Source organism: Alosa alosa, chromosome 14, assembly GCF_017589495.1.
Source record: "Alosa alosa isolate M-15738 ecotype Scorff River chromosome 14, AALO_Geno_1.1, whole genome shotgun sequence".
NCBI lineage: Eukaryota > Metazoa > Chordata > Actinopteri > Clupeiformes > Clupeidae > Alosa > Alosa alosa.
Genome location: NC_063202.1, coordinates 4,603,448 through 4,624,058, shown reverse-complemented (window position 1 = coordinate 4,624,058; position 20,611 = coordinate 4,603,448). Strand labels below are relative to the sequence as shown.

The following is a 20,611-nucleotide window of genomic DNA, read 5'->3' as shown; positions in this document are numbered from 1 at the left end:
GAGATGCACACACAGCTCGCCTGCTTCATGAGCCTTTAACCTTTTCAAACCGTGCCTGTGACCTCATCCCCTGCTTCACACCACAGACCAGGGGAAAACAGGGCTGTCTTCACAAGAGGCAGACACAAGACAACAAGCAGCTCTAAGAGTATGCAGATATACCTCACTTGCCATCTGCTCTACTCAGTCAAGTACAGCCGCAACTTTTACAGTTCAAATTACTTACAGGAATAAGAACAAATGTTTAGACGACACCACAATGTACTATACAATCTGGGGATGGTGTATGAGTCAGGGTGACAGAAGATGTTCATCACAATCACACAGGAGTTCACAACAGAGGAGGAAGATGATATCTCTCTTGTGACCAGAGAAGCCTTTCACCACCCTCCTCTCACCAGCTCCTGAGAAACATTATTTCAGCCTCAGTACACAACTGAGGCCTGTTCCCTTGGGGACAATTAACTTGTGTAACTTCACTTCCCGCACAGTACTTCAAAAGAGCACCACGGGAACAAGGGAACCTTTTTTTCAGACACATTCTCTTCCGCCACTCCCAAAATTTAGTCAGCTCAGTAGCAGCATAGATGCAAAAGTCACTCAACTATTTCAAACTCGCCTGGCTGACACCCCGGGACAAACTGTGAGCAGTGTTTACGCAACGCTCCCCGGCTCTTGGGGTGCAGGATTTGCTTTGATTGTGGCTCTGGAACACAGGCGGCCATCTGGGGTCATTCTACACAGCTGGATGCCGCTGCCCCCCTGTGAACCGCCCGGGGCTCAGACAAAGCCATGCACTAGATGAGGTGAGCAGCTGGAGGTTGAGGGTCTCATATCCTCTCTCTCTCTCTGCCTCGCTCACAAACACAAACTAAAACCACTCCCTCTACACACACACACACACACACGCACACACACACACAATCTTCCACCCCCTCCTTACCCCTTGTCACCTCATTAGCCACCCTTGAGACCCGGTGCAGGACAGAAGCCCAGGCCGCCCCTGAGGGAAATAAAAAACAAGAGGGGCAGCTCCCACACGCCACAGCCACTGGCCAGAAAATAGATGCGGCTGCCGTTCCTCTCCTCACCTTCTCTCATCTACCCACTCCTCTCCTCACCTCTCTTCTCTGCAGGCTGCTCTCTCTGGGAACACTTGCTCACAAGCCACTCTCATTTTCCGAAAGCCGGCAGCACCTGACATTTTTATAGGGGAGGTTCTTCACACCGTGATATAGCTCGTCGGGATGATGGAGAGGGAACAGGCTTAGACAGCAGAATGCAGCGCAATATCTCTGCCAATTTATTAGGCTGCCAGTAGGAGGATAAGATCGACTGGAAAATATTACGACAAAAAAGCCAAAGCAAAACAAGCCAGGGAAGGTACACAGATGCCGTTTGGGCAGCCAATACCCCTCAACAAATGCTCGCTCTTCAGCGTAATCTCCCCAAATGGCCCCCCAGCCTGGCTTATGTGGGACTGGATGAGTTTATCCATCAGCAAGAAAGCACACTGGTGTCTCCATCTTATTTATGAGCCACCACAGGCAATATAACAGAGTCCATATCCTCGGCTGGAAATGCGGCAGTGAAGACACTCTCCTTCACAACAAATAAATTGGGTTCTGCCACCTTCTCGTTTACCTCAGATTCTGCCAGAGAGAGTAAACGCACGTATACATACATTCTCAAACAACCTTCTACCAAATGCAGAACCTCATTGTTTATTATTTCCTATGTAAGGACAAATAACTAACTATTTCACCCTGACCACTATAAATAAGGATACAAGGATACAAGGAAGTTTATGTTTTAGTTTAGGTTAACCATTTCCAAGATGGATCTGATATAGTGAAATATTTCTTATCTAACAATAGTTCATGAACTCTCCACATAAGTTTGCCAATATGATGCAAAATAGCTGCAAACAAATGCTCTTCTTTAATAAAGCAACCCTGAACAGCAAATATTTAGGTGTAGAGTGGATTTTTTCCCCTGAAAGTTTTACATTAATAATGTAATATGAGTTATCACTATGACTCATGCACATTCCCATCAAAATAAATAACACATCTGTACAAAACATCACAAACAAACGCAGAAGTACGCTAACCAGATCCCTGTCCCTTCCACGTATGCTACAGGGAGAAAATAAAACAAGGCACTTAGTAAACCGCCTCGCCAACAGCATGAAGGACCCCTCCCCAGTTCCCCTCCCCCACCCCTGTGCTGTCTGGAGGGCAAATGCCTGTGGAGGGGGGCGGCAGCTGCACTGTCACTCGATTGACAAGGTGAACCATTCTCTTGGCCCCTGGAAGACAGCTCCTGACTGTGCTCGCCAGCCAAACAACACAGCTGGGCAGGAGTCCACCACACACACACACACCGACAGGAGTCAACATCCCTGGCTTCAGGCAGGATGTTCGGCGATGGAGCTAACAGGATGTGGAGCTCCATGTGTTCCAGAGGGGATGAGGGGCCAGGCAAAACATGGCACCCAGAACAGCCTTTCCACTGCTTGTTATGGACTGACAGGCACTTGGATGGCAGGCCATTTCCATTTCCATTTATTCATCTAGCAGATGCTTTTATCCAAATCGACTTACAAAATGAGGAGTGCCGTTCAAGCTACATTGCAAAGGAGACCTTAGGTAACAATAAATACTATTACAATAAATACTACTACCCGAGAATGAGAGTGCAAAAGTTGAAGTATTTGGTAGGAGAGGAGGCAGAAGGAAGTAGGAGGGAAGAAAGGAAGCATGCTAGGTCTGTTGGGTTGTTAGATGTGTAATAAGAGGATGTACTCCTGGAAGAGTTAGGTCTTCTTGAAGATAGAGAGGGAAGCCCCTGTTCTGGTAACACTTGGTAGCTTGCTCACTAATGAGGAACAACAAAAGAAAATAGTCTGGATTGCCAAGCGTGTAAGGGCTGCAGTGCCAGACGACATTCGTTGGAGAAACGCAGCAGTCGAGGGGTAACATAAGCTTTGATGAGAGTAGTTAAGTAAGTGGAGGAGAGCCAACAATCACTTTGTAGGCAAGCATTTGTGACTTGAATTTGATGCAAGCAGCTAAGGGTAGCCAGTGGAGCTCAATGAACAGCGGTGTAACCAACCAGCTAGTTCAACAGTACACTGTATGTTTCCAGGGGGGATCTTTGACTTGCCAACATCTAGGTGTCTAGGGCTTTCTCCTGTTGTCTTTGTGTGAAGTGTGAAAGCACAGGAATATAATTGGCATGGAAAGTCACAAGAAATTCAGCTCACCTCGGAGACAGAATACCCCTCACGGAGGTGTTCCTAAACTGGTGGCTAGAGCTTGAACCAGCTACACTGATGGTTTGGAATGCTTTTGTTTCGTCATACAAAATATTTTTTTTTGGAAAACAATCAGAAGTTAATTAGAAATAGCAGCCAAATGTGAATAAATAGCTATTTTGATGTAATTACAAAAATGCCTATATATTGTGTTGCCCAGATACAGTATATTCTAAAGTTAGAATGCTAACAACAAGCCAGTGTTGCTACAGGTTCTGTCTAAAAAACACAGAGGGCCAGATGTACGTACATTTGCGAATGTAGCGTTATCAGCGTCATGGACAAACCGCAGATTGCGAATGCTGTCAGACCCAAGTTTCCGTCGTATTTATCAAACTAGTGTAAACTGCGTCTTTCTCTGCCTTTCACCGCCTTTAAATGCAATTTACGAACGTCCACAACTGAACGGCAGAGCCTACATACAAACGCAGTTGAATGAAGTTAACTGATGGCAACATTAATAAAGAATCAAACGTTTAGCGATCATGAAATAATATCATACATGATAAGTATATATACTCTTTTGATCCCGTGAGGGAAATTTGGTCTGTGCATTTATCCCAATCAGTGAATTAGTGAAACACACTCAGCACACAGTGAAGTGAAGCACACACTAATCCCGGCGCAGTGAGCTGCCTGCAACAACAGCGGCGCTCGGGGAGCAGTGAGGGGGTTAAGTGCCTTGCGCAAGGGCACTTACTGGTCGGGGTTCGAACCGGCAACCCTCCGGTTACAAGTCCGAAGCGCTAACCAGTAGGCCACGGCTGCCCTCTGATAAGATGTCAACAAGCAGGGAGATAACGAAGATCAGTAGTTTAACTCAAACTACTGCACGTATAGGCTATGGAAAATTGGTCAAATCTAGCAAGTAGGAAAGTTTAAGTGAATGACGTGAAAGTGAAAGTAAGACATTCGAAAGGCCAACGAAAGTTAAGGTTGCTTTTGATAGTACACAAAACTGGTGCTCTTTGAGCGATTCTGTTGTCTTTGAAAGGTTCTCTTATTGACTCATTGAACTAGCCTGGCGGGCCATCCTATATCATTGAAATGTATAGTCTGGAATCGAACCATTCACCTCGCTTAATCCAAGGGGCGGGCAGAGAATTGTCTTTCAAACTGCCTAGACATGCAATAGGCCAGCGCTACGACCATATCCGTATCCGGTCGGCAAAACGGCAAATACATCCTTCTTCGAAAGGAATGACTTAAGTGCATTGTGTTGCTCAACTTTCACAGAAAAGCACAAGTCCAACTCCTCCAAAGTTGACGCCAAGGCCGATTCAAACAACAGCTCTTCGTTCGCCATAGCCACCTTCCTTGTTGTTCACCGTTGCAGGACTGTCGTTATCCTGTAAAGCCCGCCTTAAGACGTCCACGGCGTCAGCCAATAAAAATCCCTATGGTTTGATACTAGACGTACAGGCTGAGCAAATTAATTTGCCGCCGCTAGGGTGCGTCTAGATGTCTAGGCTAGCATTGAACTGCAATTTGGATTAACACCTGCTTTTACAAGGCGGAAGTGTTTAGGCGCAGAATAGACGTGCGCTTTCAGGAGCAGTCTTTGTGCATACCGCGGAATACATAATTAGGCGCTTTTTACGCTCCCCCTCCCATCTTTTTACGCTAAACTCCCACTTTCCCCTGGATCTTCCCATGAATGCATACTGTATGCATGACATGAAAAACACACGCAATTAGGCACTTTTACATCATTGCGGCCTGTTTGTACATACCTCGCAATGATTTTACACGCACATTGCGAAACAAATACGCCTGAAGTGGGCACAAAAGCGTTAGTACATCTGGCCCAGTCTCACTAGCCTGGACATGCCCTCCTAGATCTCCTTTCAGGGAGATACAGTACTAATCTGGAACATCATTGTTTCTGTCGGGCAAGCAGATAACCTGCCCAATCAGCGGTGAGAGGGGATGACCCTATAGTTTGGAAATCAAAAGTGGCTGTGGTAAATGGTAGTAGCAACGCCTGCAAACGTCAAAAAATGCAGTTGAAAGAATGTGTACTTTTATGCACAGCAAAGGTAGGCTCACATGCATTGTTTCCTGACTGCCGATGCTGTTTATTGTCAGTTTGTGAAGTTTAGGCAAAGTAGGATGTCAGGAATCCTTGATCAATGTGATTGGTTAGGCTGGACCAAAGATTTCAAAGTTAACGCTATGTCTACACCCCTCACCATGCCAGTGAAGGTTTTGCAATCGTGAGTGACCAGGCTCTATTCACTTTGTGAATGCGTTTGGTTTACCACTGCTAAACCTAAACTTCAACAAAAACAGTGAGGCACTGCAAAAAAAACTCCTTAATTAATGCCCAAAGACACAAGCCCCACAACGTCAGGAACAGTATTTATAATCACTTAAATCCTATTTATGTGGCTAAAATAATAACAGTTAAAGTGTAGGTTTATTCATGGAGAAATTGGAACATCCTTTTTAAACCAAGGACCATCAATCAATTTCCAGAGTGTCAGACTCCAAAAAAGCATGGCTGTCCTGTAATTAGTAGAGGTAGACAAACATAGTGATACACTGGCCCCAATCTGCTTGGAGTGGTAAGTATGAAGTCATTTCACTCGCTGGCCGACAGATAGCCAGTCTTGCATGAAGCTGCTAGCTGAAGCTGCCATTATTATTGAGCCACCTTGTTTCACACAACTGAACATGACAGGGTTAAACAAAATGAGAACATGCCAAAGTCAACCCATGTGGCTAGTCTACCAGCTGGCTAGCTACCGTAGGGTACTTTGTAGCAAACGGGCAAACTAACTTCAACAAGGTCATGTATATTAGGTTAACCAGAACATTTTTTTATATCCATTTTAAAAATGGGACTTAATAGCAAGACACACTTTATTTTCCTCAAATAAAGGATGGCCACACCATGCGGTGGTCATATAAAGTACATGTTATGTGTTGCAATACGTGTGAGAGAATACAATGATTGATAATCAGCTCATTTAGCCTCCTTGCAAATTACAAATATTATACATTGACCACCTTGAGACAACATTTATGTTCTCCTTGAAATACCGTTTCATGCGAAGAAAAAAGTGCTCAGCACATTAATGTGTTTACAATGGATTAGAGCCATTTAGTATGTAAGACACTTGATTTAAGGTATGGAAAACAAAAATAAAAATTCTACATAAATTGCAGCATGTGTAAAGTTCATCTTGAGAAAGAGAATCTGAAAACCCTGGCAACGTTTTTATAGCTACACTGCAATAAAAAAATAACTGTCAGTTTTGGTCCAGAGGTTGTTAGAGGAGTTTATGGACACACTCCAAAATTGTTGAGTGGTTTCCTAGACTTGTGGACTATCGATGTGTGAAAATTTTTTACCAGACACTTCTACAGTATGGGCCACCATTGACCTCCACAGCAGAGCCCATATCGGTAATGAAATCTTGTCATATGAAGAGGTGCTTAGGTACCGTTGGAGCTTTGCATCTCACAAAATAATACAAAAGAAACTATTTCAGGAGGCTGAGAGGAGCTCTTCCAGGATCCACCGCTGCCATTCTTGACTGACTGTTGCACAGGAACAACACCTGACACCACCAATGGAAGCAGAGACAAGCTTAAAAGATATGACACACACATTTACTCGTGGTGAACATACAAGGACAGGCGCTTTCAAAAGCCCCATTGACCTCGTCCTTCTGTCCTCCGCAGGCGAGAGAGAGAGAGCGGGAGAGAGAGAGAGAGAGAGATAGAGAATGACGCCTGGGGTGCTCCTGAGCAGGCTGAATTCTTCACATATATACCACATAACCACAAGCTTCCAGCAGCCTGACAGCGCCAACAAACAATGTCTGGGGCAGAGTGGGGGGAGAGGAAAGAGCAAGATAGAGAGGCAGCGGCAAGAAAAAAAAATGACATACCGAGAGAGAGGGAGGGGGTGTACAGCAACAGAGACGGAGAGAGAAAGAGACAGAAAGAGAAATGTAGCGAGAGCTCAGGAAAAATAATATCGCCTTCCTCTGGTGAGACTGCAGCCTCGCCACTCTTATACCTCGCTCCCTGTGGAAAAAGCTCCTCAGCAAATAAATATCACATTACCACATAAGGAGACACAGGCATCAGCTAACAAGGAAGCAATACAGCTTGCCAGCCTATGGTTGTTCAGAGCCTATGTTACATTCCCATTCTGTACAGCACCATTGGATGAAAAGAAAACCAACAGGGAATGAAGTACATTCTAAGCTGCTCCACGCAGTTAGGTTAAAAGCAAACAGTTACCATTACCAAACTACAATTAACCAAAAGCCCATCATATGATATGTGAGCTTATCCTAATTATGTATGTATACTTGACATATATTTACATTTTTATTTTTCACTATACCTGCCTACCTAAATACATCTACATAATTACTCTCTCACTCAAAATGTATGCACCACACAATTCATTAACCAATCAAACAGTCTACTTGCTCATCAATCTATCAGCAAACTATTTATCTACATCTTATCGTATTATAAGCCTATTACATTATATGACTGTGTATGGTCCGTCAATGTACCAGTCAATAGGAAGAGCATTTTACATAGCACATGTACTTGAACATGTATTTTTAATGTTTTTCAGAAATAAATAATGTTGCATCATCTGAAGCCAGCCTCCCCATTAGTCATGCTCTACACTGGGCCATTAGTAGGACGACTCCAGGACATGACAGCCTCTGTGTCTTTGCTGACAAGTAACTCCCCAGACTCCCCCCTAGCAAACAGGGCTGTGGAGAAAAATTGACTGATTCTCAATTTCCAGTGAGATGGCTGCCTGGTGGTAGACTAAGGACACACACACACAGACACACACACACACACACACAAGCCTGGAGTCCCTTGTGGCTGTCCTATAAGGCTAGGGGGAAGCAGTGGAATAAGTGTGTGGTACTGACATAATGACTGTCTGAGCTGACTACCTGCCTTTGATTAGTCAATACAGATCAATACCACATTCAGCTGCACTCAAGGAGGAATGGCCTTCCCCTTTATGTCCTCACTAAGGCTTTATCCAGCACACTATGTGTCCTTAAAAGAAAGCCATAGCCACCAATATGTTCTAATGTAACATCATAATAATGAGGCACTTCACCTTCTCAAAAAGAAAGACTATGGCAGTGCACAGACACACCTTTTCTAAATAAAGTGACAAGAAAAATGTTTTTGCCATTGCACTGGCTGGGCACTACCAAACAATAAGCTCTTTCCTGAAGGAAGACGGTCTGGCCTCCATTCCGACTGTGCACCTTTAGTCTTGCACCCATTGTTCTTAAAGGGTTTAAGAGATAACCATTTGGATTACATATGACCTATTGCTTTCCCAAAGATCATTCATTCCTGCCATCTGTTGTCTTCTTTGTGACTTACTCATCTGAGAAAAAAAGGAATCTGTAAACAGACATCATCTACAGCTGCGTATTGGGATTATTTTCTGTTTAGTGCTAAGATAGGCACTCGGCAGAGAGTCAGTGTGATACTGCCTTGTGGTGGTGTCAATTTGCATTGATTGTTTCAAAGAGATTTCCCTCCCCATATTTCCCATCCACTGGGCATGCCATTTGAATGACTATGAAACACAACAGGACGACTGGCTTCTTCTTGGACAAGAACTAAGCCCAAACTAATCTAAGCCTAAGTCTACACTACATTTTTATTGAGAGAATCTTGAATCACTGAAAGAGCTAATAGCCCAGATTTAGCATCTGTGAGCAGCTCAGGGGCGACTCCCAGAAGTCTTTGTGGCAGGTAGGCTCTCGGTCTTCATTCCTGAGTGGACGGAACGCGGGGGAGAGGAGGATGGAGGAGCAATGACAGGCGGGGGGTAGGGGATAATCCGGTGGAGGCAGGGAGGGGTTGGGTCAATACGCCAGCAAACAGGCTTTAATACATGCAGCAACACTATTACAATTCCCTCCAAACAAACAGACGGCTAGTGCATTGCTTCTGCTCCTTTCTGCCCACTATCAGCCTGTGTGTGTGTGTGTGTACATGTATGTGTGTGTGTGTGTGTACACATGTATGTGTGTGTGTGTGTGTCTGTCTGTCTCTGGGTGGTAAGAGTGAGAGACACAGAGAAAAGGTGAGAGAGAGAGAGAGAGAGAAAAAGAGAGAGAGAGAGAGAGAGAGCATTTTCAGCCTCTGTCTCACACATACACATTCCCTCCCCCATCGGCTGGCTTGAAGCACTGCTGCTTCCCAGCGCCAGCGAGCAAAATCTCTTTGAGTGGGTGGTTGAGCAGAAGACAAAGGTGAACAACGGCATGCAGCAGGCAGTTAAGTCACAGAGCTCTCTCGTCTCTCCCTCTCTCTCTCCTTCTCTCATTCCCCTCCCTCCCTCCCTGCCTCCCTCCCTCTCTCTCTCTTCTGTCTCAGCCTGGATTTATGGTTCACCCCTGGTGCTGAGAACTCAAACACATGATGAAAGGGGCTGCTGGGGAGGGCAGAGAGAAGAGAAGGGAAGGCAACCGAGGGAAGGGGGGAGGGGGCTCACCCAGACCCCCGCTTCTCCACACACACATTTTATGACCCCAGCAAGGGGATCAGAGGGGAGAATGGCGCGGGGATAATGGCCACTGGGAACAGAGTGAGGCTGAGGCAGAGGCAGGCAAACTAGAGGGGCTCCACACAGATTCCACTGGCACAGCCTCTCTAAAGGCATGAAACCACAGCCTCCTCTTTTTCGGCTTTATTACTTACTACTCTGGGACACCTAACACGTTTTTTTTCCCCCCAATAGAACATCAACTACATGAATCCAACTACATTTTATGCATTTTATAAATGGATTTAGCTGACAATTTTATTCAAAGCAACTTACAAATAACAACTGACGTTAAAGCTACAATGAAAAAAAATACCTTGATTAAAACAAATATGTTAGCCCTTTGATTTCTGTGTGGAAAATTCAGGTCGTAGTGGTGTCATCTGGTTGTTTATTCAGTCAAAATGCATGGTGGTGCCATTAACCTCACCCCACCATAAACCACAGTCTTTATCTGAATGCTTCAGTGAGAATGCATAAATGCATTACAAAGTGAAGGGGAGGATGGAAGGAGTCCTCAAAGCTGTCATCACATCTCCCTCCCACAGACTCAACACTTAAAGGCAATCTAACGACGAGCGGAACAATTACATTTAAATCAAAGCCTATTTATCCATCAGCGGGAAAAAACTGAGTATAATTCAGACACTAGCACCTATGTCAATATCTCATTAGGGCTAATGTGAACAAGTGAGAAAAAGAAAGGTAGAAAGAGGAAGGGAGAGGGGGTTTGAAAAAAGGAGAGAGAAAAAATGAGTGAGAAAGAGTGGCAGTAGCATGAAAGGATGTTTACACAGTCTTCATCACATTTCTGAACCATAACAAACTGAGCACGATACTAGAAGTGTGTGTGTGTGTGTGTGTGTGTTTCTGTGTGTGCGTGTGTGAGAAAGACCTTGCTGTTAAACACAGCTGGGTGACAATCATTTACCATTTCTCATCATCACAAACACCCTTACAGATAAAGCACCTATCAAGATGCAGAAGAAATGAACCACACACACAAAAAAAAGCACTGCCGCAAAATGACAAAGTGAGAGTGAAGGCGATGACCATTTCACAGATTGGCCACATAATAGACAGGATCTCCTCGGAGCTCTCTCTCTCTCACTCTCACTCACTCTCCTTTTCTCTCTCTCTCTCTCACTCACTCTCCTTTTCTCTCTCATGCCTGCTCCCTGTTACGAGCCATCTGTTGGCTGACAAAAGTGGCCCATCTAGCCGTGCAGCACCGAGCTGAGCGCTCCGCTAGTCTCATCTCGCAGTAAGAGGGAGCAGATGTAACATGAAAATGAACACGATGGCTCCTCTGCCCAGGCTGCTGTCTGGGGGTCTATCAGAAACACTGGGCTGCATGGAACCGGTGGTGGTGCTCTGCACTGCACTGCTGTGCTGTGAGATGGGGTGGGGTGGGGTGGGGTGGGGTGGGTGGTGGTTTTTGGTGGTGGGGGCTACTCGACATTTAACCGGGATGAAAGGCTAGAGATTAAAGGGCCGCACCAAGCTGCGGAGGACTCCACTGATTTATAATTAATCAAGGAGCCGGTGCGGGCGTCACGTCGCCTTGCCCTTGGCTCACCTCCGCCGACACAAAAACAAGCCTCTTAAAGACGTGCGGAAAGGACAAAATAAACACAAGGAAAAGCACGGGGGGAATAAAAAACCAGAAAAGATGCAGGAGGAAGGAGGGCTGGCAGGAGGTCTGTGCTGACAGCAAACATGGAGACTGTAGCTGATGCACGAGTGACTGCCTCGGCGTGAGAGGCAATTATCAGGGTCTCCTGTGGGCATGTTTCAAGACGACATGTTAGTGTGATGGCAGAATCAAAGATGGCTGCTCGGGGCTGGGAGGAAGATGGTGCACTCTGCCATCTGGTGGTGGGAAGGCGCAATGCAGCCAGAGACGAGCTGCCAGCAGACTCCACTGTTCAAAACACACCCCAAAGGGAAAGTCTCTATCTGTCAATCATACTAGTGAAACAAAGACAAATTTCCTGTTCACAACCAGTGACAACCCAGACCCTCAAAAGCTCAGTGAAGCAGACACGTCTGAACCCCCCCACCCCCTCTCAACTAGTGTCTGTGGTAGCTGTAAAAAAGAGACTGTCAAAATCATTTCGAGCACCGACAGAAGCCTCTGACAGTTAAAATGCCTCATTTACAAGACATTAGAGGAGTTATGGAGAGTGCAGGTCTTTTCAGCAGCTGGCACTCACGGAATGCCGGTGCCCCTGAAGCAGTGCAGACTGGAAAAAAATAGGAATGCTGTTTCACTAGCATCTAAAACTACACCACCATGACACAAGCAGACATATTTCTACTTCTTTGGCCTTGTTAACAAGGTTTCCCAATTTGCCAGTGGGCTATGCTCTAACCAAGGGCTATGTAACTCCAGTTGGAGTAAATAAAAAGAGGCCACACATATCTTGAGTCATAGTAACTGGGGGATACACCACTGTCCAAGTGCAAGGAAATGAATGTGTGTGTTGGTATGTCAACAGTCAACACAACACTAACCTTAACGGTATTAGCTGAGGCTTAGGGTTATGAGCACAACAGCAATTTGGCAAACTACAGAGCACTTGGTTTGTCACCTAGTGAGCTTAAGAGGTAGTCTCGTGTTTACCAAGTGTCTCCGGGGCGCCGGGGGTGAGTCACCCGCAGAAAAAAAAAAAAAAAAGAGAGAGACATTCACAGTGAAAGAGCGCGAATGAATAAAAGGTCATAAAAGGAGAGGAGAGAAAGAAGCGAGAAAGAATGAGAGAGTTCGGGGAAGAGTGGGGAGAGGGGAGGGAGGAGGGGCAGTGTGTGTGTGGCTGTGTGTGTGTGTGGGAGTGTGTGTGTGTGTGTGTGTGTGTGTGAGTGTGTGTGTGTGGTGTGTGTGTGTGTGTGTGTGTGTGTGTGTGTGGGAGTGTGTGTGTGTGTGTGTGTGTGTGTGTGTGTGTGTGTGTGTGTGTGTGTGTGTGTGTGTGTGTGTGGGAGTAAACGCATGAATGACAGAGAATGAAAAGAGGGGGAAAAAGGGGAGAGATTTGTGCTCGGGGGACAGGAGGTGACTGACCTGCTCTCTGAACTGGTCCTGGGAGAGGCAGTCGGTCATGTGCACACAGCCCAGCAGGCAACCGGTCGGGTACTCCTGGGGGAACCGGGGGGCTGCGGAGGCGCCAAACAAAAGAACATTCCAGAACAATTATCCCACCCCGTCTTTATGGATCCACTCGGAACTAAATGGGGAAAAGGGCAAACAAAAGAACATTCCAGAACAATTATCCCACCCCGTCTTTATGGATCCACTCGGAACTAAATAAAAGGGCACCGCTAAGCGCAATGGCCTCATTCCTAAGTATGTTTCAATTTAAAGATAATTAATACCATAAAAATATGCGCCCTCTCACGGCGGACTGATTTAAAGAACGGTCATGGAGCATCAGCCAAAATAACATTTGTCATTAAGAATCTTGCAAATGGCTGCTACCCAAAGTCAGAGTGTAAAGCATGGATTTAATCAGGTCTTGTGCTGTGTGGGAACCCAGAGTCTTTGTCTGACGATTTGTGTTGGTCCGTGATACACTAACTCCATTGAGAGGTCCAATACCTTTTTTGTAGATCTGACGGTACATAGCCTCCACCTGGGCGACCTCTTGAGGCGTGGGCCGCTTGGCAGCAGCAGCAATCCACAAACGGCCTCGATGGGAAGAATACCACGAGCGGCCCTCCACTCTGCGCACACACGCGACACACGCCGACACGCCAAGACGCTGCGACGCCAAGACGCCAAGACACGCGACACGCGACACGCACACGCATTACCCACACACAAATGTTCATGTGTCTGCTAATATCTTTGAAAAAAAAAAATCAAAAATCAGTGGGGATTTTTTTTTCTCGGTTCAGGGCAACCTGGATTTCCTACTCTCTGTATCATCATGTCCTACATATGTAAATGTGTGCAGAAGTAGCTTCATTGCTTTTCATCTGTCTATAGAAATAACATATAGTCCTATAGCATGTGCAATATTAACATAGAAGCCATTCCTCCTACGTATGGAAATGTTTCAAATGAAATAGTATAGCCATATCCATCATCTTAAACTTCTGTGTGTTCTCTTGAAATGTCTAATAAAATAATATGTCGTAAATAATATAGCTATATTTCTATAGCTGCTTTAAGACATGTCCTCTGGAGTATATGCGGAGCTTTGTCAAATGAAGGTCCGACCCTTCGAGTGAGTCAGTTCTTGGGTGGGAGCTGCTGTACCTCTTGAGGCCCTTGACGAGCAGCGTGGCCCAGGGCTGATGCATGCTGAGGCACCAGCCTCCGTCGGCCATCTCCTGGAGCTCCTTGTCCTGCAGCCGCAGCCTGGAGCGCACCTGGGCCTGGACCTGGGCCAGCTTCCCCCCGGAGACATTACCCTGCTGGGGCAGACGCAAGCTCTCGCCAACACTCACGTCCACCCACTGACACCCACACATGCGCACAAACAAAATACTGTTAGAATAATAACATATTTAGAAGAATAATATTGTCACAGTGTGATTTTAAGACATAACAAGAAGACAGGCTACTGCAGACCCTTGGCCCGATCGCACAGTATTGACAAATGAAACCAAATTCCAGCATCTGCATTCAGAGCCAAATCTGGACGATCATGTAGGATGAATGATATTTAGTGACCCTCGGCCTTGTATAAAAATGTCAAGTACTGTACCTACAGACATACTTTTTTAGTTGTGTGAGAGCAGACTCAATGACAGATGAATGGATTGGCCCTAATTACAATCCCCACTTTCCCCAACCGGGAGGCGAGTGTAACAATGGCATTATTAGTGTCCAAGGTACAAAAGTAATTTCATGCGGTCCCCAACACTGAGCTGACCTTTTCTGGTTCAGACTCCCATGGTTTTTGACACAGAATGCATTTTCAGTGAGTTTGTTTTCCAAACTCAAACTAAACCACCATCAAAAGCAGGCTGTATTCTAGCCCACATCACATGGCTATTGTGTGTCTCAAGCTCCATACTGAGTATGAAGAAATGATCTGGTATTTATTATTATGAAATAATAAACAGAGATGGATGTACTTGCAATGGATGCAAAAAAAACTGAAATTAAACATGGAGAAGTAGACTCAACTAGAAAACGGTAACCTTTCAGCAAATTATTTGAAAAACTGAACTCCGATATAGATAGGTGCCTGAATTTAACAGTAAAAAAAACCCCAAAAAACTGTAACCCACCTGTGGTGCTGACTGGACAATGTTAGGGTTGACCAGATCTCGGAGTGGTTCGCCCTCTGCTCTCTCCGGCCTCCTGTTGGTCAGGCTCATAGATCCAGCGTTCATGGCCTGGACAGTCTCATCTAATCTAGCACCATATGGAACACTGATTTGAGTGCAAGTCTCAAAAACTTATTTTGTTTGTGTAATGTGCTTGTATCATTTCATTAAATTCTTCTTACATTGGGTAGGTAAACAGGTTTGAGTGATTATTTGCAAGAATTTCAATATGATATCAACACTATATAATTTCTGTTCTGATTTGATTTGATTATATTTGATTTGTACAGAAATTGTTGCACAATGTCTCAATTAACATACTCATTAGTCATTAATCATTAGTCCTTTTCTGGATGAAAGTAGCAATCACAAGAAAGCCCAGGTCTAGACCTGCTCCTCCAGTCGGTCCTTCTGAGCAGAAAGACTCACTTGTCATAGTACTGCTTGAGGTTCCCATCGTCCTCCACCACTTTGCGTCCAGCAAAGTCCAGTGTGATCTTGCGGTCTTTGCGGGAGGCGTGTTTAATCTCCCGCAGCTCTTCCTCACGCTTTCGCAGAGCGGCCCGCTCGTTTGGAGACAACCACTGGTTGGAGTCCGTCGCAAAGTAGTCCGACTCATCGTCCAGGACCTGCGTTCGGCGTACGCTAAAAATGGGGAAGGGCAGAGGGTAGAGGTTGGTCTTAGTATAGTATAAGTATAAGTATATATACTCTTTTGATCCCGTGAGGGAAATTTGGTTTCTGCATTTAATCCAATCCGTGAATTAGTGAAACACAGCACACAGTGAGGTGAAGCACACACTAATCCCGGCGCAGTGAGCTCCCTGCAACCACAGCGGCGCTCGGGGAGCAGTGAGGGGTTAGGTGCCTTGCTCAAGGGCACTTCAGCCGTGGCCCACTGGTTAGCACTCTGGACTTGTAACCGGAGGGTTGCCGGTTCGAGCCCCGACTGATCTTCTGTACTGGGCACCGAGCCCCTTTGTCTGATCTTCTGTACTGGGCAGCCGTGGCCCACTGGTTGGGCAGCCGTGGCCCACTGGTTAGCACTCTGGACTTGTAACCGGAGGGTTGCCGGTTCGAGCCTGACCAGTCCCCACTGGTTGGGCAGCCGTGGCCCACTGGTTGGGCAGCCGTGGCCCACTGGTTGGGCAGCCGTGGCCCACTGGTTGGGCAGCCGTGGCCCACTGGTTGGGCAGCCGTGGCCCACTGGTTGGGCAGCCGTGGCCCACTGGTTAGCACTCTGGACTTGTAACCGGAGGGTTGCCGGTTCGAGCCCGACTGATCTTCTGTACTGGGCAGCCGTGGCCCACTGGTTGGGCAGCCGTGGCCCACTGGTTGGGCAGCCGTGGCCCACTGGTTGGGCAGCCGTGGCCCACTGGTTGGGCAGCCGTGGCCCACTGGTTGGGCAGCCGTGGCCCACTGGTTGGGCAGCCGTGGCCCACTGGTTGGGCAGCCGTGGCCCACTGGTTGGGCAGCCGTGGCCCACTGGTTGGGCAGCCGTGGCCCACTGGTTGGGCAGCCGTGGCCCACTGGTTGGGCAGCCGTGGCCCACTGGTTGGGCAGCCGTGGCCCACTGGTTGGGCAGCCGTGGCACAGTGGGCTGCCCAACCAGTGGGCCACGGCTGCCCAGTACAGAAGATCAGACAAAGTCTTGATAATGGTGGTGGTGGTGGTGGTGGTGCAAGTTAAAAACTCGGCTAGTGTGCAGGGATTCAACAATGAGGGTGAAATACTAACCATCACTATAAATACTAGATAATACAAAATGTATTCAAACGACTTAGAGGATTACAACAGATTAGGGAGGAATATGTTTGTCTTCACAATTGCTGAGTATCCTTCTTGTTGACAACTGTGATGTGGCTGGATGATACAAGCCGCACAATGTCCTGATATGTCCTCTGATATGGCATCTTTTGAAGATGTGTTCTTTCTCTCTCTCTCTCTCTCTTTCTCTCACACACATACACACACACACACACTCTCTCTCTCTCTCGCTCACTCAGGTTGTACCAGTACAGAAGATCAGACAAAGGGATGAGCTATGTACCTGTTCTTGTCATACTCAAGCAGCTTATCCTTGTGCTGCACAGCTTTCTCCAACCCTGCTTTGATCTTGGACTCCTGGTGGGGGAGATAGTCCATGTCCTCTGATAGCGCCACTCGGTCTGTCGTGCACACACACACACGCACACACACACACACACATACACATACACACACACACCTTTTACAAACCTGGTTGAACCATGATGTTCCTTTTCCCCAGACATCAAAGCCAGCCAAAGTGGAAATGTTTGAGGAAATCTAAAATGTGATGCCCTACCTCCCATGAGCTTTTTCCGCAGTTTCTGGCTTTTATTGGAATCCCGCTGTAGAATCTCTTGCTCTTCTCTTGTACAAACCTGATAAAAAATTTTTTAAAAAAATCAGCCTAAATATGTTCATCAATTGTAAAATGACAATAAATGATGACAATAATAAATGAGATGTAAACCGCTTAATAACTAAACTTTTAGTGAATCAAGCTATTAGACTTTATTAGACACCATTTTGTAAAAGTGTGTGCTATTACATATATAATGAGGTAATATTTGTAATTTTCAGTGACAATGTTGTAAAGCCGTTATAAATCTGTTATGATTATCCATTTTCAAATCTTAAACCTGCCTGGCCCACATCAGAATTCAGGTGCAGTGCCTGAAAACTTAAAGCCTTGCTATCAAAAATACAATCCAGACATAGGAAGTGAACCTTGTAGCAAAGAGGCAGCTAGCCTCAGCTGCAATCTCTCTTAAGATCTCTCACATGGCTGCAGGTGTGTGAAGATCTCATAAACAATTAAAACACTAAGACCTGTGCTGAGCTGTGCAGCAAAACGTACAAGCACAGGAGATGGACTTCATAAACAGAGGTTTTAGCCCCTTAACTACTTTTTCCATCTTTGATTATGGACAAATCAGGTGTAGGGAACAACACACAAATACGATGCTTAATCAAAACCATACATTTCAACGGACCTGGCGTGAGGTTCTTACCAAAGTGCCACAGAAGAGGCAAGGACCAGATCCCTCCTGCTCACAGACGATGCGCCCACAGGTCATGCAGTTATTGATGAGGCTGTGTTTCTGCGCCAGGCACTCGCATACATGCCGTCCTGGTAGGAGAATAGCCAAGCGGTCCTGACCCTCCTTGGCATATAGATTTACATATCTGGTCTTCTTCTTCCCAGAGGATGAACTGCTGTTCTCCTGTGCCTATAAAAACAAGAAGACCATCATCCAGTAGATAGATAGATAGATAGATAGATAGATACATAGATAGATACATAGATAGATAGATACATACATAGATAGATAGACTTTATTGATCCCCAAGGGGAAATTCAAATGTTTCTCTCCATCAAACATTTTCAAAGGTATTCAGGTATAGTCATTAAGAGTCGCCTAACAATTACCTTGAGTAGGTCGATAGGAGTTTTGACTATCTCCGGCTCAGGCTCTGCTTGATTAATAGTAATGAATTCTTGCTTGTTTCTTCCTTTCCGCTTGGACTTCTTCTGTGTATCCTTCGTCATGTCTGGAAAGTCTACTGAGACAATGGTGACACTGTTTTACCACTTCTAAAATAAGAGGCTTTATTTCAACATTTGCAAATCTACTAACATTAACACTACTAAAAACATACGAGACAAATTGGCTTCATTGGTAATGTTAGCCTGCCAGGTTAGTTCACCTGTTGACACCCTCATGGAAATGAGATTTGTATTTTCAGGGGCCCCTTGCTTGAAACTCCTCCATCTCTTCACTAGCTCGTCAATGAACAGCTTCTTCTTCCCATCCGTCCCTCCGAGCAGGTCCCCAACATATTCGGCTATTTCCTCATCATTGTCAATTGACAAGATATACCTAAATCAGACACACACAAAAATAGACCACAAGGATGGAATGCAACATGCAGGATGCTAGTCACGTCATGAGAATAAGCAAGGCAATCAGTTCCAAAAAATTACCATCCATCTTAAATCCTTGGTCAGAATGGAATAGCTCATATATGGTTAATGTTCATTACAATTTCTTATCATTTTTTTCTATTTACGTGACAGCTAGTTGAAAAACCCAGGTGGCCCAGATGATAGCTAGCAGGCAAACTACATATTGAATAGCAAACATAATAATTTACTCACTGAACAATGTCATCGCATGCCTCTAAACCAAAGCTGTTATGTAACTGGTCGACGCACCAACGAAGCAAAGATTCAGACATGTTAGCTTGTAAAATCGAGGCACTAATGTTACTAAACTTTCGGCTAATAACGCTGTGCTACATATGACGTAAACCTGTATTCACTTTATGAAATGTACACGGAATATTAATCTTGCTGCACATGGTGCGTAAAAATATGTTTCCCTCGGAAAACAGTGCTAAAGATATATGGTTCCTAATAAATAGGGCTCTGCTAAAATACAAATCTCAATCATTCCAAAAGAACACTCAGGCACTCTGATACAGTCAATCAAATAATGGTTGTGTCTAATGCTCACAATGCAGTTTAGGACCAATTCACAAAAAATCATCATGTAATACGTGGTTGTATTAATGCAGTCACCAGATGGCAGCACTGCCATGCAAGTGGTGGAAATGCATTTCTCACGAAAATGCATTTGGTTATTTTGTATTTTGTGCAACTCTGCTATAAATAAATAACTGTGAGCCCCAGCTGCCATATGTTCACTGCACAAATTATTCCATCAATTACAACTGTTGGACTACTGTGACAAACATCGTTTGGTCATGTGCACTCTATCCTGACTATTCATGTGGTTATGGTTATGGACTTCTAGTCAGTTATGGAAGGAATTTGTTCTGAAACTGATTATCTTAACATAATTCAGACAGGTTTTTGTTGTGTTTTCTACCTTGTTACATTTCTTGGGTTCAGTCATCTCATCCCAAATTTACACAGGGAAAAGGGAGGTACCATCTAAGTCTACCATCTCTAAGATTAGGAAAACAGAACAGTAAGAAAATAAGTTCCTTCAACAGACCCAGTAAATCTCCCTAAATCTCACATCTTCAGCACATTACAGGGAGGGGATGTGATCAGTGTAACAGGGTTAGATTTTCCCCTGAATTCCACTTCACAAGTTCAGCTTTCCCGCCATGTCTGCTATATGTGTGGACATTTTGTCATGCTTCTACTGCAGATAACTGAGTGTGGGGTGGGTGTGGCAGTTGTTGCCAGTCCATTCATAGGAGACCCAAACCCAACTCAACCATGTTTTTGTTTTTTGTTGTTTTTATGGTTGAAACTCAGTGTGGAAGTCAGTGGAAGGGATATTATCAGGGCTAGATATGCTGATTTTGAGTCCTGTAAAATCCATGATATATATATATATATATATTGTGGATGCCCAGCCTGACAGGGAACCTGAACAAATATAACTAAA

The 20,611-nt window shown here is 45.3% G+C and overlaps 1 protein-coding gene across 1 annotated transcript in view; it reads right to left on the bottom strand.

The window, feature by feature from the left end:
- trip4 (thyroid hormone receptor interactor 4) overlaps positions 1-19,506 on the bottom strand; it is a 47,381-nt gene extending 27,875 nt beyond the window's left edge. Inside the window, exons 1-11 of the mRNA XM_048262707.1 lie at positions 19,348-19,506; positions 18,897-19,069; positions 18,619-18,749; positions 18,200-18,418; positions 17,488-17,566; positions 17,212-17,329; positions 15,591-15,806; positions 15,123-15,249; positions 14,143-14,342; positions 13,480-13,604; positions 12,946-13,037 (exon numbers count right to left, since the gene is read on the bottom strand). Of these exons, the coding sequence (XP_048118664.1) occupies positions 12,946-13,037; positions 13,480-13,604; positions 14,143-14,342; positions 15,123-15,249; positions 15,591-15,806; positions 17,212-17,329; positions 17,488-17,566; positions 18,200-18,418; positions 18,619-18,749; positions 18,897-19,069; positions 19,348-19,427 (1,560 nt within the window). The 5' untranslated portion in view covers positions 19,428-19,506. The remainder of the gene's footprint in view (positions 1-12,945; positions 13,038-13,479; positions 13,605-14,142; positions 14,343-15,122; positions 15,250-15,590; positions 15,807-17,211; positions 17,330-17,487; positions 17,567-18,199; positions 18,419-18,618; positions 18,750-18,896; positions 19,070-19,347) is intronic.
- Positions 19,507-20,611: the final 1,105 nt, after the last annotated feature.